Source organism: Plodia interpunctella, chromosome 6 (assembly GCF_027563975.2).
Source record: "Plodia interpunctella isolate USDA-ARS_2022_Savannah chromosome 6, ilPloInte3.2, whole genome shotgun sequence".
Lineage (NCBI taxonomy): Eukaryota > Metazoa > Arthropoda > Insecta > Lepidoptera > Pyralidae > Plodia > Plodia interpunctella.
In genome coordinates this window covers 7,203,255-7,229,434 of record NC_071299.1, presented here as the reverse complement: position 1 = coordinate 7,229,434, position 26,180 = coordinate 7,203,255, and the positions used below count along the sequence as shown (strand labels likewise).

The 26,180-nt window shown below is 32.0% G+C and overlaps 1 protein-coding gene across 23 annotated transcripts in view; it reads right to left on the bottom strand.

Annotated features, from left to right (window-relative positions):
• Positions 1 to 6,688: 6,688 nt before the first annotated feature.
• The window catches only part of LOC128670709 (antichymotrypsin-2-like), a 39,640-nt gene continuing 20,148 nt past the window's right edge, over positions 6,689 to 26,180 (bottom strand). For 3 of the 23 annotated variants that reach the window (XM_053746614.1, XM_053746635.1, XM_053746626.1), the window contains exons 2-10: positions 22,706 to 22,791; positions 21,195 to 21,338; positions 20,384 to 20,587; positions 20,052 to 20,150; positions 19,655 to 19,795; positions 18,363 to 18,572; positions 17,869 to 18,013; positions 10,870 to 11,029; positions 6,689 to 6,770 (exon numbers count right to left, since the gene is read on the bottom strand). In XM_053746614.1, coding sequence (XP_053602589.1) covers positions 10,890 to 11,029; positions 17,869 to 18,013; positions 18,363 to 18,572; positions 19,655 to 19,795; positions 20,052 to 20,150; positions 20,384 to 20,587; positions 21,195 to 21,338; positions 22,706 to 22,791 — 1,169 coding nt within the window. In that variant the 3' untranslated portion in view covers positions 6,689 to 6,770; positions 10,870 to 10,889. Of the gene's footprint in view, positions 6,771 to 7,445; positions 7,585 to 8,097; positions 8,223 to 8,701; positions 8,865 to 9,659; positions 9,824 to 10,869; positions 11,030 to 11,890; positions 12,024 to 12,538; positions 12,665 to 13,366; positions 13,490 to 13,730; positions 13,871 to 14,030; positions 14,205 to 15,050; positions 15,607 to 16,692; positions 16,814 to 17,868; positions 18,014 to 18,362; positions 18,573 to 19,654; positions 19,796 to 20,051; positions 20,151 to 20,383; positions 20,588 to 21,194; positions 21,339 to 22,705; positions 22,792 to 26,180 lie in introns of those variants that run through there. The other 20 variants (XM_053746619.1, XM_053746630.1, XM_053746636.1 and 17 more) reach the window with 11 other exon arrangements.

Here is a 26,180-nt window from a genome sequence, read left to right as displayed (position 1 = left end):
GCCAGCTGCGTTTTTGGCTTACTTCCAGTCTAGTTTTTAGGGACTCCTAAGAGACTAGAAATTTTATGGAGAAATTTATATATCTACAATAAAAGTCCTTTCTATTACTGTCGTGAAAGATTTTGAAGTTAGGCTCTGAAAGTATATCTCTTTCAGATATCTCTCACAACATACAAAGGATTATAGGATATTTTTGTTTCAACAATAAAAACATGAGATATATTTTGTCAATAATAATGATATTAGAAAATTCTGGAATCGAGCGGGAACATACATATTTCAAATGCTCAATTGTCATTAGCCGACTAGAAATCTCCGTCCGCCTGGTGAGTCAAGATCTTTTTACTTATATTGGAGCTTATCGTCTCTCATTACCACTCCAGATAAGGGGTGCAGACTCCTTTGTTTCATTATTGAGTCTACTACGGAATTTTCTCGTAGTAAGATCTAATCATTGAATATTGAATTTGCGCTTAATTTCCAATATTTTGTATATTAGTAGGTACGAAAATGAGGTTTCTTATTTGAGAATAACGTATGTTCGGTCGTCAGTATTATCAGAAGTATTTGAAACATTTCATAGCAACCTCTCTAGTGATATTCCTCATGGCTGAGGTCAATATATACCAATATTAATGGAGTCTGCTATTGTTTTCTATATTTCACACGTTTTGTTAGGATTATTTCCATCCTACCTACTTTAACATAAGTTAGAATGGGTGTACTGTACAAACATGATACACATAGTTTTTGAACCTTCCATTCGATCTTATTATAGAAATTCACGATTATAGTAGAAATCTGGATGAGACCAATATGTATTTATTTAACTTAAAGTTGTAGTACAGGAATATAAAAAAATATCACAGAAATGAATATTTAAATTAAATTTTGCCTTTGCTACGTTTGAAGTAAATCTTTCTATGCGATGTTATGAACATTTTTTAGAACTAATAAATATAATGGTAGAATGGCGGGAAACGGAATTGGATCGGGAAATGTGGAGGCAGAAAGGGGAGGCTTTTGCCCAGAAGTGGAACACAATAGGCTAATTAAAAGAATATATAATTTTGTTATTTTAATTGCATTAGAATATGACACCGATCTCTCTCTCACTCATTTGAGTGTATTCCTGTTAGCTTTTACGTAGCGTCATAGTGACGGGGTTCACATAAAAACAAATTTTATAGTTTTGAAGCTTCGGTTATATTTACGTTACTTAGTTTGTATTACTATTTATATGTGTCACTCGTCTCGTACTACATCCACTGGTGGGCTTGAGTGGTCTTATTCTAAGGAGGGAGCCACACGCCACAAATGTTTACAGTCATCGGTGTTATAAACACCGATGACTGCAAATAGATTTGAGCAGAATTGTTTGATCAGCTTGTAACGTACACAATTTGTTCGTCAGAATTCTTAGAAAACGAGATTAATTATTTGCACAAATAAGTACGCCAGCCTAATGACCCTACTTTACGTTAACCGTCAGATAGCACCGGTGTCCAATAAATCTCTCTATTTCCACTATTAGTTTAGGCACCATTTAATTAATTACATTCTCGGCTATAACTCAATGTTGATATTTTCTTTGTAGTGGTCTTTTTATTTACTTTATTTATGTTCAAGTGCTGGGCAAAATCCTCTCTTAATTTCCTTCACGTGTCGTATCCATATGGTCGTACCTGTACTGCAAGCAAGTAACGAGATCTCGTCATGCACAATTTAATTGCGAATTCGCATAGAGATTCATTCAGGGTTACTTGACATGCTATTGACTGTACGTACAGTACTCGTTACAGAAATTGGTTTGGTGTTGTTTATTACTACTGTGGAGTGTGTGTGAAGCGGTGGTGTAATAATTAAGACTGGCCTGCGTGGATCGAAAGGTCCAAGGTTCGAACACGTGCCACATAAGTTTGTATATCAATCTGACTCATGTATGTTTTCATAGACCACCACTCGCTTCGGTGAAAGAAAACATTGCGAGAAATAATAATAAAATAATAATTTACTATTAATAATAGTGCCAATAAAGTTGTTATGTGTGTTTAATTCCACAAAATGACCACTACCCTCAGCCATGAGGAAATATGACTATAACCTATTGTGCATAAACCTTAATACATACAAGACACTCTGTGTGATGTTTTAAAGTCTATTGCTACTTACCACACCGACACGACACTACTGCTTACTGAAAGAGATTTGGCGTTATTACATGCAAATACCGGCAATGAATGTACGAAACAAAATGGCCACACAAACATGCTAATATTATTTAGTAGCTTTAACCTGAGTAGTTAGTTTAATTAAGATTTTATTATGATTTTTATTCAATTATCACTATTCATGGTCATTATTATGATTTTTATTCAATTATCACTATTCACGGTATTCATGATTGTTATAAATTCAATAAATCATATAAGTATCATAAATTGATTGAATTGACGACCTCGGTGACGCAGTGGTAAGGTTCTTGCCACTGAACCGAGAGGTCCTGGGTTCGATCCCCGGGTCGGGTCGGGTCATGATGGAAAATGATCTTTTTCTGATTGGCCCGAGTCTTGGATGTTTATCTATACATGTATTTGTTATAAAATATAGTATCGTTGAGTTAGTATCCCATAACACAAGTCTCGAACTTACTTTGGGGCTAGCTCAATCTGTGTGATTTGTCCTAATATATTTATATTTATTTATTTATTTATTTATTCATGGATTTTTTTTCGATCTAACAAGAACAAAATACCTACGTACATTTATTTGTTCTTTGGTTGATCAAAATAGTTCGATTGGTTTCGAAAAAATCACCATGGGCCTCTTTAATAATTTTTAATTTAAATTTTATAGCGAATATTTGTTTATTTTTTGTCAATATACTTTAGTTTTTTTTTCAATATCCTTCCTTATATATAAACTTCAAAGATACAGACTGTTTTGTTTTAAAACAAACATGCAAAATGAACAGCGATATCTCGATCGGCAACATTGCACGTACCGTAGCGTGCAGTGCAGGTAACCTATTGTTGTCTACTCACTTCACTCACTCCACTCACTTTATGTTCTAATTGGTTCTCTTTCATACTGCAGCTAACAAGAAAACGCTGTTAAGACTTCTCTGTATTGTTCCTTAATTGAAGTTGTTCCTCCATGGGCACGGTTTCTCAAACTGTAAGCCGATACTGAATATGTGACAGTTTATTACACACAATAAAATGAGTAATTATTTCAAATAATGTTGAGAATTAATGTTTTAAAAAATTATATTATGTAATTACTAATTTTATTGTGTGAAATAAACCTTTATCAATTAAAAAAAATGTGATTTGATTTGAAACTAATGTCTCACAAATTTTGAAACTTACACAGTAAATTTTACATAATAATAAATAAAATGTACACATTGTACATCAATTTATCAATAAAATGCTAATAATTGTTCTAATAAATTTGACTAAACCTTAAAATATTATAGAATATATACATACACATATAGAAGTAAACTAAAGATGACGAAGTACTGCCCACTACACTTAAACAAAGAAGCTTAACAAAGAAAAGTAGCTAATTCCCTGCAATTATTTTATCGACATGCATTTTAGTTGGGGAAACAGCGCCACAGTGCAGTCGACGCAGTCCGCCAGTGGCTTCCCTTTTCAGCGGAAATATTCAATATAGCGAGGCTAATTTGAATCCGAAAGGCTAGACAGACCGACGTTTGTTTAGATTGTTAACTATCCTGGATAGAACCATCGATTTTATATTGGTTTGGAACTAATTACAGTATAAAACCAAAAGGGTCACATATGACAAAATAGGTTTGTATTTTTGTTACGATAGGTTTTGCTTTGTCTTTTTAAGTGGATCCTAGGCTTCGGGCGCTACAACTTAGTATGAAACCCGGAACACGTGAGGATGAGATGTCGCTCATGCTCCGTTTTAGATTTTTATTTCAGTACAAAATTATTCCAGGACAGAAAATTGTCACCTTCCAGTAGATTTATTTTATAATCTCTGAAAATATTAGAAGAATATCTTTATGAGGACTCAGTACCATCGTTAGGAATCCCACAGTTTAGTTAATAAATTTATTAGCTATTGAGTTAGCACTCAAATTTACATGTGGGAAATGGAACCAGTTCGTAATTCTACTCACTCGTGTCACACGAGTTTGTATACTAATTCGACTAGTTTTCATAGTCATCATTTCACTTGCTTCTGTTGGAGGAAAACAGCGTCAGAAACCTGCACTCTAATCGATGACTTCTAAGCTAGTGTGTGAAATGGAGAAGGCAGTGGCAAACCACTCCATTGAAGAGGTCAATAAAGCTGTTAACTATAAATGTAGGTAATTAAATACACGTAATGGACACGATCGTCAGCCACGAGGAATACGAATGAAAACTTTTTATAATGGAGCCAAGTCTCATGGCTCATATAATTTGATCTTTGAAATTCCATGTATCAAGTAACAAGAAGCTAATGTGAATAACAATTCCGATATACATCTCATTTACTATCCATGTAAACCATGGATCAACAAACAAAGCAACTCGCAACAATAATGTTTTCAGCAGTTATATCACAGACGATGTACGTACGTACATATACGTAAGTATTAAAACAACCGGAGATTCGAATCCTACCACTGCCAAAAGTATAAAATCCACAGTCATAATTATTTTGTGTTTAGCTTCTAAGCCAGTGATTGGAATTATTTTGCAAGCGTGTATAATAAATAATGTTGGCAAACCATGCGTTAGTTTTTTTTTTATTATTTATTCAGTATAATATATAATATCCAACAACATTATAAAACCGCACCACAAAAACTTCGCAGGGTTTATCTGGGCATCGGCGAGTCGCTGTTATTATATTTAGGCAGGTAAAAAGTTTTCAACTTATTCTTAAATGTTTTACTATTCAGTTTGTACAGAGTCTGTAGTTCGACAGGTAGGTTATTTAACAAATTTGGTATTAAGTAATTATTAGTTCTTGTTCCATACAGGTTATTGCATCTAGGTAGAATATATTTGTTCAAATAAGACATTGCTCTCAAATAAGTTGGTCTTACATTTTCTTTTACATAATTTGAAATAATATTTTCAGTCAGAAATTGATATTTAATTTTGTTAATTTTTGTATTCACAACATAGCAATATTTTAATAATAACAAAGGAGAAAACATTTATAAAAGTATAATAATAATAATATTTAATTAATAGTAGATCTACTCGTATCATTGCGCTTATTATCTTTACCTCTCCCGGAAAAATATTGTTGTGGTCTCTCCGGTTGGTTTAACACTGAAAGCCACATACCGACACCAATACAATGTCCGTATAAAGATAGCCTGTGAAAGCCGCCCCACATTAATTCGTGGCTAACGTTTGTTCGTCTGAAAGCCTTCATTAGAGCACAAAGGCGTGTTCTATCAGCTAGTTTCCTATGCCTTAACAAATTGGAAGAGTAATCCCGGGTGCGGCATAACAATAAAGGTACAATCTTAAAATGTTGAATGCACAGAAATAATCTAAACTTCTGAAACCGCAAGATACTTTTGCCGTAATAAACATAATTTTCAAATATATAAAACAAAAGCGAATTACATAATCAATACCAATTAAAGGTGAGTAACATTACTCGTATATATAAGTATAACTCGCCTTTAATTTAATACTTCTCGCAGCAAGTTTCCAGTTTCTACCCTATTTAAAAAAGATGATTCTTTTTTGCACGTCTTCTACATGGAGAAAAAGCTGCGACGAAGTTTGTTGCTCAGCTTACTCTTCACCTGCGCTGCGGAAGTCAGCTTAAAGTATTTTTTGTCTTCAATATTTGTTTTTGTCTCATAAGTAAAATAAAGATTTTTACATTTGAATTTCGAAATGTTGTGCCAACCGAGGTCACTTCTTGCCCCATTTTCGGTGAGATACATTCTGGTTGGAATTATAACATAATGCAGTTTGCGTGTAGCGGTGTAGCTGTGTCATGTTGATGACTTGTTGTTTGGGTAACGACGTGTTGTTTCACTCTCTGCCTAAATAGAGATTCACCAGTGTAAATTGATGTCATTATCATCTTCTGGGCACGTTACCTCAAAGCAACGAACTGTAGAGACTGCGGTATTTTAGTAAATTTATGTATGTAATAATATATTCTAATTTTTTAAAGTAATTACAATTAGTGCTTATAATTTAGCCACCTATTATAGACATCTGGCACAAAATGTCACTACACATGATCTACGCATAAAATTAAAATTAAAATAAGACAAAAATTACAAATAGAAAACCTCCTTAAACGCGCAGCACCGAGGCAACGTGCCCAGAATGCTGGCAGCATTTCCTCACTGTACTGCCAGACTTATACGCTGAGCAAAGAAAATACCTGATCTCGGATCACCACTTGTCTCGATGAGACGCGTTGAAATCTCTTTAATTTTTTTTTGTAATTTTTTTAAGTACACATTCGGTTTTATTTCAGGTATAAATATTAAACATTTTGTTGTTTTCGTTATAATGAATGTTCATTTCTACGAAAGAAGGCTTTGCATATGCTCACATACTGTATAATACGTATGTCTTATTTTCTCACTCAAGTTTTTACTTTCAATCATCGAGAAATTAGCATGCTTATAGTAAAAATATATGAATGGGATTGGAAAAAAATAACAAGTGAGTTAAGTTGAGAATTCCTTTTATTTATCATTGTTAAATTACAATTTTTGTCAAATACAGATCTTCTTGATATCATTGAATATCCTGAAAACATAAAAAAATATTAGTAATCATTATAATAAATTAATTAAATGCTGGATTAATAATTTTTAACAATTGATTGATATAAAATTTGTATGATATATAAAGGTACAAACAGAAAATTAAAGAGTTGGCATGGAATAAAATTAAGTATTTAAAAAATTAATATTATTCATTCTTAAAATATGTTGATTGAAAAAAAAAGAAAACATTAAAATAAACAAAAACAATAAACAATATGCAGTATTAGTCGATGACATAAATATTAGTAAAACGAAATTGATGGAATCCACCTAGAGTTTTTCGATACCAAAATACATGCATAGCCTATACCTTTAATAACATGCTTTTATGCGTCATAACAGCACCAACCACCAAATAGCATATAGATTTCATGCAATGTTAAAAATTAGACTAACCTAATTTTGTGTGTTTAAGAAAATGATGTGCCTTTTATACGTATCAATATTTTTTTCATTACTTTATCGTCAATCATATTTAGTTATATAATAATAATAACCTTTAAATATCTCAGTTAATTAACGTAATATTTGTTTCGCAAATTATTGAAATATAAAAAAAATGGTCCTGGAAACGTCCATCACCAGAAAAAAACTCAACTCTTTTCTCAACAACCATATTCCACCAGACCTCGTGCTAAATAATTCAATGTATTACATTTAGTTTTATCGTCACGAGAGAAAAGTCCCAGCGAATAAATCGACATGGTTACTCCTAAGTATGAAGAAGAACGGCCTGTCCGCCAAAAACTCCATACATGGTGCAACAAATGACGCCCTTGTGAGGACTTGAAAAACTGAAAGTGTGATATAAAAAGTCAATTATTTTTTAAATCAAGAATCACTTCCAACTTTAGTGGACAAGAACGCCATTAATATTATACTTTATAATTAAATTTGCAATGATTGAATATAATATTACTTTTTTAAACTGTACAAAAGATCTATTAATCTCCGATCACGAACAGCCGACTATCAGTCTGAGGCGATGATGGGTTAAAATTATTTACATTACAGTATTATATTACAAAAATTATATAGATCTAAGTTGGTCTACATTATAGGGTTATATTTTAGATATCCTTGATTTCTGACTTACTATAATTTTCATAACACGTTTATTATAAATTAGAAAAAGAATTATTTTATTTCTGATCTAATCGAAAATAAATGTGCAAATGCAGGAGTAACATATTATTATCAGTTTTTGATAATTAAAATTATTGTTAGAATAAAAGCCTTTTTTACATGCCATTACCAAAATGTGTCTAGTCTATGCTAAAGCTTTTGAAAGAATGATTGTTTAATACCTAAGACATGTAGACGCCACTAAATAGGATAGTATCTCCCTTTCTCAGAAAGAATACAAACGGATGATTTGCTTCGAATGTCAGTGGGTTAGATATAACCGCACTCAAATATGCTATGCCAAACTCTGGAAATGAGATATACATACATAATATGGTTTATTAATAGACGCTCGATATGTTTAGGCAACAGCCTACAAGGGAGCTGTCATATTTATGATATATTTATCATACGGTTATTCCCAGTACTCGTACCGTAAAGAATTTTTATAGTCGAAATAATAGAAAGTTTCTTCAGATTAGACAAAGTTATCGAATGGAAAAAAAATGTGTTTTACATTTTTTTTAAGAATAAACTAACGAAGAAACTTCATGAAGTTTTGGCAAAGAGATAAATTAGACTTTTAAAAGTTCAATAAATAGACTTCGTTATATCGAGACAAGTCGCGAGCGGCCGCTATAATTAATCAAAAAAATTACGAATTTTCCTTCAATCTACATGAGAAGATTATGTAATATGTTATTAATAATTTGGAAGAGTAAGGGTGAGTTATAGAATTGTTAGTTCGCGTTTGGCACCAATCCACGGTAATTAAGAAATACCTACTCGCGTAAACATTTCAAAGTGCTTGTTTACTTTTATTTTTCTTGTACATACACTCCATTAAATAGAGGCTTGCCAATATATCTTAGCTCAAAATAGAAGGGTCTATCTGCTTGGAAGTGTATTGGAAAGCTAAGTGATACGCTCGTGATCGTTGCAAAGAAAGCTGGAATTAGAATGATATAATTATTTACGACGCTCTTTGTTATCATTTTACATATTCAACTACAAGAATAATTTAAAAACATTCTATTGAATATATAGTATATTCAGTGAATTCGCACATTTTTTGTCTTTTCTCGAAAGTCAGTCAACAGTATTCTATAAAATAGTCTGATCGGAAAAAAGATTTTGGAGGCCTAAGAGGTAGTAAATCCTAAGTAAGTAAATTAAATTAAACAATCATTAGTATGTATTAAATAATAGTGTTAAGTTAGGTTATTTTAATATTTATTTTCTAAACTAGTTTGTTTCACTGTTGGACATTTCCCGTGTTGAAAATACTTCAAATATGATAAAAAGATTGTTAGTAACGCGATAATATTTTTTAAATCCAGATCTAGGAACTGTTACATACATATTTTTAGAAAGTAAAGAATAAGACGTAACTATATAGTATTATTTAATACATCACTGTATTTAATAGATCCTACCATTTTAGCCTCGACGTTTAATTTTCAGGCTATAGATATATACCATGGCTGTAGGCATCTTCTTACACTACAAGTAGATACCCTTCAATAATATCGAGGATGTGGTGATAGACCTACCCTGATGAAATATTAAGTTTTTATTAACGAACGAAACGCACTTTTTGATTCTTATATGTATATGAGAGATTAGATATGTACCATTGAGCCTGCATTCACATTACATAATTATAATTTGGTAGAAAAGAGCTTCTGCTGAGTGTTAGTTTTGCATTAGCACCAGTCAAAATCACTCAAAAAGAAATACTAACTCATTAACATGAAAATAAAAAATATTTTTAATTTGATCGTTGATGTACATATACTCCAGTAAATAGAGGCTTGCCATTAGATCTTATCTCAAAGTAGAAGGGTCTATCAGCCATGAATTCAACTGTAGGATTAACAAACAAACTGGCACCCACACCTATGAAAACTGGAATTTAAACAATTGCACCAGTTACATTATCATCAAATTTATTAGTAGACGTTAGATTTTTATAGTAAGGGAACTATGTAGGTTCTCTGAAAGTATCACTAATTTAGAAGCTATCCAGTTTAAAATTGTATACAGGTTGACTTTTTATACATTCACATTATTATGTCTAGGTACATGCCCAGTCCACGACACTGAACAACTTTTCATAAGCAACAAAGGCATCTCAGAAATAGCAAAAAATATCAGCTGATCCATACAGTATCCTCGAGTTAGGTATTTGATCTTGCGTGGAAAAGACGCAGACGTTTTATTGCGAATTTTAAAATAATAAATAATAGAGTTTTCTGTTTATAAAATATTGTTTTATGTTTCAAGGGTAAAGGGACCTTGTGGGCGGATTTTTATGTGTTTAATGTTTAATCTGAATAGTTTTTGAGTAGCAGATTACAGAAATATAAGGTACTTTTAATACCAAAAGGTACCTTTACTCGTATAACGTCATAAATAGACAAATAGACAAATAAAAATAAAAATAAAAATGAAATGCACTGCACTGCAAACATATATTACTCGCACACAACACACGCACAAATATCGCGTAAAGGCCCGTACACGCACCGAGTGCGTATGCAGCATTTTCATACGCATAGATAATATGGAACGAGCTTTGGCCCACGGTTTCGCCCGCGTTAATTTTCCGGGATAAAAGGCACACTGTCTTCCGCCATATTTCAAACTACATGCAAAATTTCAAGATTGGTTAAATAGTGTGACTAAAAAACAAACTTACTTTCACATTTATAATATTAGTTAGGATTGTACGCAATGCGTTCAGCCACAATTCCTTACAACAATTACTGCATACGCATTCAGTTAAGTTTGTATTATTCATAATATATACGTATTTAATAAACTATGTCGTTGTATTAAGTTAGATATAAATCACTTAGCAGCTCATTTCCACAAGGCAAGACCATAATTTTAAGATTAAAAAGAAAAAAAAAAACAACATATTCTGGATCGACCAAAGTAAGTGGATTAACCTTCGCAGATGTAGTCATTTCTACTGTTGGATAAATACTCCATTAAAAAGGGAAGTATTGGTCCTTCGACTACTCATCTCAAAGTAAAAAGGTCTGTTAGCTATAAAATTGACTGGTGGACGAGTATGGATAACCATGGATAGGACGCTGGCGACTGCACCTAAAATTTAAGAAATTATTTCTAAATTTATTTTTGACATTACACAGATATCACAAAATTAAGTTAGTAAAAATATTCGTTTATAAATGGTAAAACACTGTGTATTTTACGTTTATTGTTTTATTTTATTTTACCCTGATTATTGTTTTTTTGTTTTATTTTTGTAACCCTGAATTAAAAATAAAACTGTTTTACTAACCTACCTAATATTAAATACAATTTTCATTAAGGGTGTTTTAATTATTTTTAAAATGATGCGTTTGTAGTATCTAATATTAGTACATTTCATAATTTAAAGTTATTTAAGACCACATCATTTAAACGCCTTTTAATTGCTGTTTTTGCGATTTAGGAGGAAATAAGAAATATTTTTAATAGTGTTGCGGAGAGCGGCCTCATGCTCCGTCTCGTGCTTTGTTGATTCGTTGTCGAAACGTAGCACGATGAAATTTAAACCTACGTCTTTTACAATGTGCTGTAGTAATTGACTAATTATCCTTTATATAATATAAACATAAATCATCTACTATAGTTTTTTGTATGGGATATAATAACTCCGCGATACAAAACTTAACTGTTTGATGTGAGTGCGTCTTAGAATGAGTGCCTAATGACCCAATGACTTATATTAATCCCAAATAAACTAAATTAAACCCCACGATTGCTGCTAATCAGGAAAATATTATGTCCATCTTGACCTGACTGGGATCGAATCCGGTATCTCATAATTGGCAGATTGGAGCGTGCGTGTTATTCCATGGGCAATTATTTGATTGTATAGAAAATTAAATTGTTTGTATGTATGTTAGTTTTATTTTTTTCTGTGAAATGACTCTTTTTGCATGATAATTTAATACATACACTTAAATAAATTATTATTCTTGTATATATACTCCATTAAACAGAGGCGTGTCTTTATGTCTCAGTTCAAAGTAGAACGGCCGGTCCGCGTCAAATGTTATTGATATTTTTGCGCTGTAATCCATTATGAATTCTGAAATTGAAATTTTAAAATAACATTCCCATTATGTATGTTTACGTAATCAAGAAAAAGGGACAAATTGTTATTTCATACTATATATTATTTTATAAAATACAATTATGCCAAAAAATAAACGTTCGACTTTTCGAAAGTTTTCTTTTCAAACGCTGCTTGATCGGTTATAAAGGTCCGGGGTTATAGATATAGAAGTAGTTTAGGGAAGGGTCTGCGCCGCAAAATTCAGGGTATTTTACAAAATGCTTGTAAAAGTCCGCGACTACATATATCTTCGCGATTTCATAGTCTAGCACAATAACTAATATTATTTTTGAAAACAATGTATTCGTGTAATATTTTTAGTCTCTTCCGTAAGGGCAAATTATTATTGCATGTATTTCGGTATCTGCAAAAGTATAAAAAATAGACGACAAAGGTCACAAAAATAGTTTGAAGTTTTAATACAAGTTAAATATTATTGATAGCAGAGGTACTAATTTAGTATTTGCTCTTTGGTGTCTATGACTTACTTTAGTGCATATATAATCCGTTGAAAAGAGGATTATTTTTGGTCCTCAGCTCAAAATAAAAGGGCCTATCCGCAATAAAATTGTATACTGGTTTTGGTAAGTTTGGTGACATAAATCCCTCCACAACTGGAATGAAACATGTAAGTATGATATTTTAAATAAAAATTTTAAAGCTCAATTTTATGAATACGCTATTCATTAAATACATTGAGATTATAATCCTAATCCTAACTAATATTATTCACGCGATATTTCTTTTTTGTTTGTTCCTCTTCACGCTGAAGGAATGAACAAACGAGCTATCTGCTAACTATGTCAAATATACAATAAATTATTTAAGAACCTGCTGGAAATATATACATATGTAGTCAATATTCACTCGGTCTACAGGTCTATCTGCCCTAATAGCTAACTTATACATTATAAGGTGGCGACACACTGTGGACGACCCGCGTCACCTTAGGAATCTAGGCCCCTACTACAATATTATAAGGTATAACAAAATTCGATATTTCGAGGGCGATTCACAGTTAGTTCCACTTTAGTTCACAATTAGTTTATCTTATTGATGCGATAAAAAGTAAACAAAAACGTGCTATAATGCGATAATTTTACACACATATTACCGAATGATGAATTAGTGTTTGTAATTAAACCAGTAATTAAACAAGGTTGCTTAGAAGAAATTGCTCACAGCGATAAGGCCGCCTTTTGCGCATGTAATTAAGTTAAGATTTTAACTTATGTTTATAATGTGCAACAAAGGGTTATTGTATTGTACAACAATTACAATTGTTAGGTAAATACTTATTTATGGTTTACATTTACATTATGGTTCGACCAGTACGTCGTTGAATAAGGTGGTTCCGCGTCGGAGTTCGAAGTAAAACGGTCTGTCTGCTACGACCTCACGGGTATTCATCGGATACGAAGCTCCGTACATACCAAACTCTATAGGAAAAACAGTAATAAAATTAGTCTGTATTTAATTTAGTACTATAAGTGTTAAGTTTAATATGAGTATTAAGTATTATGTAGGTTATAAAAATGGTGTAAGTATAGAAAGATTTTTCAAACTGCGATTAGTATGCAGATGATGGAAATAATTTAAATAGAGCATAGAGCATTGGTCAAAAGTAGTGCGCATGCGTCAAAAAGAAGCATGCGAATAGTAATAATTAAAATGTATTACTATTAAACATCATTCTGACGTCATGACGCCAGAAAAAAGGGGCTTATCCGCGTGCCGGAGTTCGAAGAAAAACGGTCTATCTGCTATGAATTCATACGTCTCTTTTAGAGGGTAACTAATAGATTCACGTATTATAAACCCTGTAAATAAAATTATAACAATGTTCTAAAAATAGGCAAGTAAAATAAAAATAGTAAATAAATAAATCTAAAATAATTTTACAGAATAAAAATTACATCGTATGTTTTTAAATTTATTGATCTTGTATGAACGTTAGGTTATTGTAAATAAAAATAATACTTTTAAAAAATAAAATTATACTTTCATAAATATTCTAATTCTTGTCAATTATACTCTGGGCGGATTTCACCATGCCAGTAAAAATAGGTTGATTATTTATTCGGATTTCGAAGTAAAATGGTCTGTCTGCTACAAACTCACGGGTCGGATACGAAGCTCCGTACATACCAAACTCTACAGGAAAAAAGTAATAAAATTAATCCATGTCCACACTTCAATACTTCCTAATGCTAATTCAAACGTCAAAAACAAATATATGGATCTTATATGACATTAATGTTTTTGAAGTCAAAATTCATTCTTAATATAATTAACATAACTAATCAATTAAAGTGACATTTAAATACATGTATTTTAACAATAAAAATAAAAAATACATATATTTAAATAAATGTATTTTTTTTTACCGAGTCAAGTAGCCAATTTACTGTTTAGGTAAAAAAAAAACACCTATACTGCTCATTGCATATGTCATTGATTAACTCGATTAGTTTACATAGTATATTGTAAAGAGATTCGTAGTAACGGGGTTGAAAAGTCGTATTTTGCCAAGGCTGAGCGTCGTTCGTGGTCATTACGTGGAATTAAACACACACAACAACTCTTTGGCACTATCAATGGAGTGGTTTGCCATTGCCTTCTCCAATTCACACACAAGTTAATAATCAACCAGTATGCAGGAAACCTGCATGTTTTCCTTCACCGGTAAGTCGTGGTTAAATAAAACTATTATAAATTAGTCATATTGGTATAATATCCTATGTGGTACGAGTAGGATTCGAACTTGGGTGATTTCGATCCACAGGCTTAGCCATTACACCATCACTATCGCTTTATTATGGACATGAGCGAGTTTATTAATTTTATTATTAGTAGATATAGTAAATATGGTGATGAAGTATTTATTATTGGATGGATAGTAATTGTTTTAATTAGCAAGGAGCATGCCGTTTACGGTCTTTCAAATAAGTATATAAAAAGAGTTAACGTTGCATGCTTTGTACTAGAGATAATACCTACTTATAATTGATAGAACGTCTACGTCTGTTTAAAATTTTCAATTGACAAATACGCCATTGAATAGTGGTTTGTTAAACTCTCGCAGTTCAAAATAGAAGGGTCTATCAGCGTCAAAGATGGATTGATAACTTTATTAAGATTATAAGTACATATTTGTAAACTTAAAACGGAATATAACGACATGAAAGATTTAAAATTTATTTCAAATGTAATTAATTGTTAATTAATAGTATCGATTAATAAGGAATTTTGATTCGATTTAGATTATTATTACGCATTTATTATATGTGTTTTAGGTAAATTTTTAAGAAAAATTAAATTAATTAATATGAATAAAAAAACAAACAAATGAATTCAATTACGTATTAATACATAAATTACATGTCCATAAAACGCGACGATTTGTTTGTTGTAAATTATTAAAATTCCTTTTAATCATCATTGAATTGGAAAACGCCAGAGAAAACAATTTGACCAGACATTCGCAGTTCGAAGTAAAACGGTTTGTCAGCAAGGAATTCGTCAATTTCAAATGCTGCTCTATCTGTTAAAGGTTCTGCAATATAAACATTTAACAATGCACATAAATTAAAAAGAACACATTAATCTTACAGTAAATGGAGAGCCATCGCAAGAGTTGCAGCCGAGCACGAAAAGACCAACCAAAATCACGACCAAAGTGGTCGTCAAGAGTAAACGACTAAAAAAAAGATTTCAACAGTAAATTGTTTTTACATCTCTCATATTCGGTAAGTAGGTCCTTATTACCCCCAAATGGGGCTTGTAGGTGACCAATTAGCGCTCTAGGGTAAATGTAGCTAGAAAAAAAAAACTTCACTCTTTCAAAAAGTTCGCGTACATCTAACCATCATACTGGCATCATGCATTCAGCCCAATGACCAAAGAGGTGGCTTCGATATTAGTCCTTGTCTTTGTATTAATATAATTTTTATCAATTTCAAATAGGTATCGAACGGCGAAGCTCAATTTAATACTTTAATAAAAAAAAGTACTTTCTTTCTTTTTAATGAAAAAAGGCGGGAATAGGAAACTTTTACTTTAAGTATTGTTTGTTTTTGGGATTTTTTTATAATTACGTTTTTTTCTACTTACCTCACAATCGAGATGTAAAGCAGAGTAGTTAGCTCGGGTGTAAGCATCAATTGCACCCTCGAACTATAGGCGCCCTCGCTGCTGCAATTGATGCCTTACAGCCCTTGGCTACTAATCTACTATTTTTTATTGATTGTTATTTCTTTATGTTATGATTTTTATTAGACGAAAAATTATACTAAATTACCACAAAAATTGCTTTATACTTCCTTCCTATGTATTTAATTCACTAGTCATGTCTGTCTAAATAGTTGCAAGTGTACCAAGACTGGAAATAATTTGATATTTAACTTCATTAAAACCTTAGCGTGTTGATGAAATGTGTTACAACTTGAGCTAGATATAGCCGTACATGCATTCGTTACTCGTTTCAAACGAAAATCATTTAGTTTTGCTGTCTTCCATATATTTTGATATAGTAATAAAATAGTAATTGATTGATCATTCCAAGCAGTTGTGACATGATTTTGTTTTTACGATTCCCAATGCACCGCATTTATTTCACAATATTTATAATACCACGATTTACTTTAACTAGGGTTGTGCAAATACTCCGTTGAATAGAACGAGGTTCATGTGCCTCAGTTGGAAATAGAACGGATGGTTTATCATTATTTCTGGAGGTAGGCTCAGTGTCTGGATAACAAATTCTGAAACCATTGCGTAATATATATAAAGATAGGTACTCGTACTCCACGTACGAGTACCTTGAATTGAGGACAACTTTACTTTTATAGCAAATATACGTTTTCGTATTTGAAGGCAGCAAATGTAATTTCAGATAACAATGAAATAAGGTAAATTAGTAAAGACAGACTTTGGAGTAAACATAAATAATCCAACGTACAGAATAGAAATCTTTTAAATAGTGTCACTTATGTTTTTTAAGGCTTCTTTCATGTGACGCGCGGGATAGTGCGTTAATTTATTGCGTCTATTGTATCTATTTCACTTTCAATAAAAATAAATATTACGAAGACAATAGGCAATCTCACAATATTTTTTGATGATATCTGCCTTATTCAACACGGAAATAGACGTTAAACTGATGACATTATTCGAAAAAATCACATATGATTTACATTTTTTTGACGTTGTTGCGTTGAATAACGTATGTCTGATGTTCTGGCATTTTTTCAGTGATAATAATAAGTTAAATTATGGTAGGAGTTAGTTGTAATTGTCAGGTATTTTTTTCTGTATGAAAGTGATGGGATTTATAATTTCAGTACAAATAAGTACATAATTTCAAGCGGTAGCTCGAGTCCATCATCGGCAGTGCTCCGTTTGCGAAAGGAGCTTGGCACGACTAAGCGGCAGTTCAGACTCCTCTCGCAAAAAGGGCCTAGTAAACAGGCCTTGCGGAAAACTGTGTCTTTGTGGGAAGTAAATAGTGTTGCACGTACAAATTCTCTGCCAACTGTGTGTTACAACACATTGTAATTTTTCCCAATTGTGGCTACCGGTTCTTCGGTCACCAGTTTGTGTCACAGGACAAGTGAGGATTTGATGAGTTACTATGATAGATTTTGCCAAAACAGCCCTTGTATCAATTCTCACAGCACGAACGTTCAAATTTGCTTTATACTTTTCTCTACTATTCTGTGGAGAATTCGGTCGCTGTTCGAATTTTTTTTCAGATTTTAGTTTCCTGAAAATGATATTACATCAAAAAGAGCTTATGTAGATTGATATTCTGCCTTACCGTTTGCAGCAGCGGCCTCCGCGCCTTCTTCGTTGACTTCAATGAACGCCTTTTGTTTCGCTGCACTTATGAACAGTGTTTCTGGGGATTTAAGCAGGCCAGTCAGTTTAGCTTGGCTAGCGTCGAACACTTTCTTTACATCCATCTGAAAAACCAAATGTTAAACAAGGTTTATTGATCAACTTGTCGACTTAAGTATGTTTATTTAATTTTCGACATTCCCAAATTCAAATAATTTATTCAGAAATACGATCTCCACAGGCAAATTTCACGTCAAATTAGATATTATTTAGTATTTTTTTTAAAAGATACATACTATTGGCATTTCGGAACGCCAATTGCCGAGAAGAAATGCCAAAAGAAACTCATTTAAACAGTGTTGATCCCTATCATGCCAAAAGGGCTTTATTATTGTTTCCTAAAACACTTAAGTTTACATTCTACAAAACGTTTTTATGAATACAAGGTTAACAAAATAATATTTGTAATATTACGTTTTCAAGAGCTTGTTTAAGATCAGTTGTTGTTTCAATTTTGAATTTCGGCAAGTAGACATTGACTTCTTGGGGCGACATGTTGTCAATGGCTTTTTGAAGCACAGTGGGGTCCTTTAGTTTCTCTTCCAAGGCTGCCAACCCATCGACCTCCCTCGGCAGTACAACTAGGAATGATGCTTCTTCGCCTTGGTATGGCAGTTCCAAGAGCTAAAAATAATAATAATAATCATCATCAGTCATTTAAGGGACACTAGACTTCCCTATGGATATGGATATACGTGTCCGGAAAAATTTAAACTTATTTAAAAAAGTTGGTGATTATACTGATAGAGCCTTACGTAATAAAGATAAATTATCTGTCCCCGGGCATCGGTTGGCCAAAGTTAGAACGTCTTTTGTTGGGAACTGTATCGTTTTTATAACAAATTGCCTAAATGGATTCTTGATTTGCCGGACAAAAAATTTAGAAATTATATAAAAGAAGTACTTTGTAAAAAGGCATATTACAAGTCTGATGATTATGTGAACGACAATAATGTCTGGCCCAAGCATGGTGCAGTATCCTCATAACATATGTAATTGATTTATGACATTATTATGTACGTTTTATACATTTAGCTTTTTATTTATATTTATATATATTGTATGACAATTTTCAATAATTTTATTGGAAATACAACTTTTATTTTATTTATTTATTTATTCAAATTTTGACATTTTTAATAATAATGTAAATTAGTCCTCCTAATTTTTAATATATGTATAAGACCTATATTTGTTAATTGACGTCCTTGGAGAAAAGGCTGCGGTGAAGTTTGTTGCGCCGCTTCTTCTTCACTTGCGCTTTGGAAGCCGGCAGTAGACTTAGTTTAAGTAATTTTTTTGACGTCAATAAGTGATGTATATCATCCTAAATTGAATAAAGAATTTTGAATTTGAATTTGAATTTGAATTTGGATAGATAAGAAGAATGGCTCATTGCGCATTGGTGAGTTTTAACGACTGCAATTACCGTCGGGGCCAAAGGCTTCATGTGCATTCCGAAGCAGGGAGAAGTTCAAATATATATTTTTGGTTATTTTATTATTAACAAATATGTATAATATGTATCACAGTAACGATATTGAAGAAGTTTACATAAAGTAGTTTTAAATTTGTGATATGCCTTTAGGTGTCTTGAAAACTTTAGGACCAATGGTTTATTTAATATAGTTTCAATCTACGCCTAAGAAATAAAAAATAAATGTTGTGTGTATAAATTATTAAATAAATTAATATTAGAAATTTACCTGAGCATTAAGTTCTTGACTCTCTCCGTATTTAAAATTTTTGTTCTTGTACATGAATGGAAGGTCAACAGATTTGTCCTTGGAGACTTGGAATTTTTTATTTTGCGTCAACTTCGGGTCAAACTTCTCCAACCAGCTTCCCTGAAAGGCATAGTTTTCATAATTAAATAAGACTTACCTGAATATTTCATTAGTTACCTGACTAGTTTAGATTTAAATTTGAAGTAGGCAATATCTTTCAGTTTTTTTAACGCCAACGCAGCGTAAACTGCTTTGTATCCGCGATTATCAAAACATTCAAAACTGACTTTTACAACACTAATGAAATGAAGCTATCGGCGAAGGCGAATCCGCTAACGTTAGCCCTAAATTACGAAAATAAAGAAAATTGTATTACCTTGAAATATATAGCGTTGACCAAAACAGCGCGGGTGCTCCCGTCCAACTCACTAGGTTCGACTAAATCTTTGATGCGTTTGTTGGTTTGATCTTCCACCTAAGTATAAATTGAATAATACAATTATTTTTTCTTTGGGAATGAATAAATATAATGTTATATTAGGTAGACAACAACTGTGATCATCATCATTTGTGACGCATATTTTGGTCTCTCATAAGTCAAACTTATGTGGTTAAATTAGGGCAAACCATTTAAAGTGGTACCTACCTATTATTTGGCGCCTGATTTTGAACATCATTGATGTATAAAAAACAAAATTTGATATTTACCCATGTGTTAATAGTTTTAGCGGCCTCTAAATTCTTCACGAAATTAACATTCTGGACTTCAGAATTAAACACTTTTTTGGTAGTAGCTTGGAACTGCTCATTCAGCTCGTAGTTAGCAGCCACGTACACTTTGCTGGCTAGTTTAAGTTCCACGCCCTGTATCTTCGATACATCTTTGGTCAATGAGGTAAATACTTCCTTCGTCTGAAAAATAAGAGACAACACGTCATGTTGTATTATATATGTCATGTTTTTTATTGTGCTAAATAAACGTGTTTTCTTTCTTTCTTTCAATACAAGTCAGGTGGCTGAAAAAAAAATCCAATTCACTTTGCATTTATTTTGCATTATCTATACGAAAGTTTACATACAAACAAAAATCTCCATACAAAACAATGAACTATCTTTTATGATTTCAAAATATTAGTAGTATATATTTTAGATTTGTTAGATAAATGACAAACTGTTGATCAAAAGGGTTTAGAGACTACTTTTACTTTACTTTAGATAACTACATTTTTTTCTACATGATTATCAACATAATGGAGTTTTTGATATAACTAGTCAGCAGTAAACTCATCAGCTATTATAAAGCCATGAATACACTAGGGAACATTTGACGCGCAATATATCGCTCTATCTCACTCATTACCATTGATTCGAGTGAAATAACACATCTTCGATCACACTTTATTTTATAAATATGATATGTCGGGCGTCAAATGTTTCCTTATGTGTTCGTGGCTTTATAGAGTAACGGACGGAAGTAGCCGGCAATACGCTTAGATGAGAGAGGGAGAGAGATACTTACGGAGTTGTCATTGGGCATGCCGATGGCGTTGAGCAGCTCGTCGTGAGACGCCCCTTCAGAGGCCAAGCTGAGCTGAGCGAGTGGAGTCAGCACCGAAAACGCAGATAACACCACGCTCTTCTGTGGGTTTTGTTTTACTACTTCCTGAAATAAAAATATCCTTTAATAAAGTTAAATATATCCGTTTAGTTTAATAAGAATTTATTAAGAATTAATTAAAACATTTCTTGATTAAACATAATTATTTTTATTAAATTAATGAACTGTGACCACTGTGATACATGTTTTATAGTGAACCACATAGGTATATCACAAAGTCTCAGTAAGTCCACTTGTAAATAAATCGATCACTATGCGTTAAACATTTTTATTCATTTCTATGTGTGTATTTTATTTGTGCAACAACGAGTTTACAAACAAATAATAATAAAAAATATACACTATTTCTATATCTCAACTGTTGTTCGATTTTCCATTTAATTAATTTTCATGTAGGAATTGAATCAATTTTTTACATGAAAATATACTAAAAATAAAAATAATAAATTTATTACATATATTTTATACGCTTTTTTATGCGGTCAGTGTTGCTGTGTTTAAATATATGTTTTGAAAAAATATAATTATTCAATTTCATAGAAATTACATCTAGCAGCAATACTTTTTGGAATCAAGATTTTCAAATTTCACATTCCGTTATGCCACTTTCCCTACAAATCCGCCTAAGAATTTTTAGACCGCGCGTAAATTGAATTCTCCGACGCAGAATGGACTTGAAAGGTTGTCTCCACTGTACGTGAAAGTTTGCAAAATGTCCAAGTAATCTGACATTTTGTATTGCAGAATGTTACAACCCTTTTCCGCTTCACAGCCAGATTTGGTAGAAATCCAAATTTTCAATCAATAGCACGTTTAATAAATGTTTCAGAGTAGTCTAAGAAACATAGAATATACATCGTATTAATATTATAAATGCGAAAGTTTGGGAGGATGTGTGCATGTATGTATGTTTGTCACTCTTTCACACAATCTACTGGACCGTAAGATTGAAATTTGGTACATGGGTAGATATAACCTGGAATAGCACAAATAGGGTACTTTTTATCCCGAAATTTTGTATGCGATCAAAAGTACAAACTTGGGCAAAAGAAAATGGTGTAATGAATCTTATTGTCATTCTTAAAGAAATAGGATCTATCTATCTATATATATCAAGGAGTACCTATCTTCGAGGAACATAGGTACTACACGGAGAGATTTTTAGCAATAAGCCCACCATTAGTGCATATGTGTTAGTTGTTTTGTTGTATTTTTTTTAAATTCAGGTATTATTGTTGTTTTTGTCGGAAATAAATATGTAATTTGACTTCAGAGGAAGAAGTTAAAGGAGGTCAATAGACGTAATTGTACCTATCTTATGACGGAGTACCTACTAATTCCATGGTCTTATGTCAATGAAACAAACAGAAATAATCATTGGGTGATATAGTTTTGTAGACTTTAAGACTTACCGATAACATTTTAGCAGTAAATTTTTGATTTGCATGCTTCAGCAGCTCGTTGGTGTCGGACTTTACAGCCGCCATGACGGCAAATACTGAAAAAACAAAACAAAATAAGTTTAGTTTACAAATTTAAATATAATATGTCTATGGGAAAACGTAAAGATGCGATGATGATAAAAAATATGAAATTTTTAATTTAGGCTTAGTAAGTTATTAGCAGTGGGTGCAAGGTTATTCCAAAAAGTACTTAGTACATTAGGTTGTTCTGCAGAATAGCGAAACGGATAATAATTATTAAAAAATTGTAAGTTTATGATTGCAAGATACAGAAATAAACATTAGTCACTTTTTAACTCCCTGTGAAAACTTTGTTCAAATGACCAAATGATGAATGAATGTCCGATTGGCTCAATATATATTTTTTCGTATATATTGGTAAATATATACGAAACAAAAATTTAATATAAGTTTAATATTTAAAAACTAAATGATATTATAAGGACCACACGTAAACCATAAGGTTTTTTTAGTAGCCTGTGCTGTCTCATTGCTGGACAAAAGCAAAAAAGGCAAATATATATTTTAAGATGAAAAAGTGTTAACATTCGGAATAGGAACACTTCATCCAGAGCATATTTGGTAAAAATAATCACAAGTTGTTAAACCATACGTGTTTTAATATAACGGTTAATTTATCATATGGTTAATTGACAAAACAAGCCATGATAATAGCCATTTCATGGTGTAAGTGTGCCGCATGACTGATCGGTAAGAAATTACTTAAAACAATCAGTTAATTAATCGGGGCCATACTAACAATAGTCACAATCATTATCATAAGTATAAGGTAAAGGTCAATGCCGGTCCAACAAGTGTGTTTTATCAAATGTAAGGTACACTATTTTTAAGACCTTTTAACATTATTATGGATAAGATATGTTTTTGTTGATAACAGGCAGGGAATATTTTTAATTAGGTTTCCTCCTTCAGTCGTATTCCTCATGCCTGAGGATGGCGTGGAATGAAACATACACAACGACTTTCTTGGCAATTTTAATGGAGTGATTTGCCTTCTTCATTTCACACACTAGATGATAAATTATCGACTAGAGTGCAGGATTCCTCCCGATGTTATCCTTCACCCGAAGCAAGTGGTGGTCTATGAAAGCTAATACATTTGAGTCAGATTACTTAAGGAATAGTTTCCTTCTTTTTGACGTCTTAATGATTTTATAATTTCGTGAAGTTTTTCTATTTGCGATATTGAATAGAAAAAACTGTATTCAAGGACAGGACATATTCAGGTATATCAGGACACAAAAAAAATGTAATAAACAAAAAATATATGTAAAAAACGTCATGTTAAAGTATAATTGATACGTTTTTAAAACGGTAGCTCTGCCGCAGAGCACGACATAACTCATTGGGTATAAACAAGACGCTAACATAAATACAAACACTTATACAGTGGTACTATACATACAGTACTACACTATGCTTATAGGTCTTAAAAAACTGCGAATCTATAGACGGAAACGTGACTTCGGACAAAAAATGTGTATTCTGTGCTAACATTGAGAAGAGTTATTTATTTTCTGTGGAACAGGTTTGGCTCGTTGCTATCCGTTTATTCTTCCTCAATGATAGGAACAAGTACTATATTACTTTTATTTAAACGGTGTATGATGAGTTTTATCAATCATAATTAATAATTGTTAATCTCTAATTTAAACACATGCCATTTTTCCCATTTAAGTGCAAGTTCCGCAGCAGATCACATTTCCATATGAGATAATCAAACTTACGTAATATATGTCTATAATATGTTATTATGATTCAAAATAGGACTGCAAAAATAAAAAAAAATCCCACGGAAATAATTCTCGGGTGGCAGTTAGTCATAATGTTAAAAAATATATCTCGAAATTTAAATCGTTTAATTCGACTTAATTTTTTTTTAAATTACTTCATTCAAGTAATTATTAATCGGTGAAAATTTATTTCAAAAATATCTTTCATCTTGGATTTGCGTGCATGTGGGGAAATTTCTGAACTCTCCATAATTGTTAGTTAAGTAGGTACTTTAAACCAAAATACAGTAACAGTTGAACCAACAAGTTCCATGATAATAAGTATTTTTCTAAATCAATTACCATATTATAATTAAAATGCTATAAGGAATATTTAACGAAAATTTGTTATTTTTTCAAATGTGACACAAAAAACCGGTTAACCTGTACCATAAGTGGGAATCCCGATGCATAAGCCACTGGTAAATTGCCTGTCGTAATGTAACTAACCACATTGTGATCACAAAGGGCCGTTATGTCGCCACTAAATGTTTCATGACTGTGACCTAGACAATACAAAACTAAGAATAAACTGTACAGAATATGTAAAATACATGTATACGCGAGTGTGTGAATATGCGAGTTGCTAGGCGCGTTGCGGAAATAATGAAATAAAAAAAAATCACGCGACGTGACCAAATGCGTTCATTTGATAAAATTAGCGTTTATCATAAAGTAATGGTCTGACACATTAAGGCTGAGTTGTGCCGTCAACTTTGATGTTAACCTTAACGTGCACAGAAAAACGCAAAGTACGCTATTTGTCTCAACGTTATCGGCGTGAGCTGGGATATATCAACGTCAAAGTTGACTGTGCAACTCACCCTAATTGCTTATGTAATACTAGCTGCCCGTATAAATTATACACCTGAACCTTCCTAAATAATCACATTATTTATTGGTGAATATCGCATGAAAATCCGCACGTAGTTCTTGAGTTTAGCGTAGCTGACAGACAGACGCGGAAGAGGTATTTTTTATATTCTGTAAGGTTATGAATAACATTAAAAGTTTATTTTGAAACTAAAATAATTAGTTTATTTTTTAAACAGAAAGAAAATATAAAAATTCTGTGGTTTGCTTTGGATATACTATAGAGCCTAATTAAATAATAGTAAATAACTTAAATTTACATCTTACCTAAAAGACAAGAAAATATGTAAGAACTAAAGTACTTCCTGGAAATGACTATGTAATAAAATATATGTATTAGGCTAGTTGACTATTCGAAGGCCCTTATATTAATAGAAACACTAGTTAAAAAATACTGTGATAATGACAATGCTTTCAAAGATATAGTAAACATAAAATCATACAATGTAGGTCTCGTTCAAACGCTTCATACTAAATGACAGGAACAAGTGACGTCACAACTTGCTAAAATGTTTGCAAAGAAGGCTATGTTTCTTAGACAGCTACATTAAATGTTACGTTTATGGTGACGACTTCTTAATAAAAGTTGTTAATTTTATTTTTTTATGATGGTTGAGTTTGTTTTTATATTTTCATACTGTTTGAAAATTGACTTTTCAACCAACTTAAATCTTCGTATAATTATCAAGCTTGCATTGTCTATGAATTTATCATACCGTGAATAAATCTATTATATCTAGATTATACACAATTTTCAC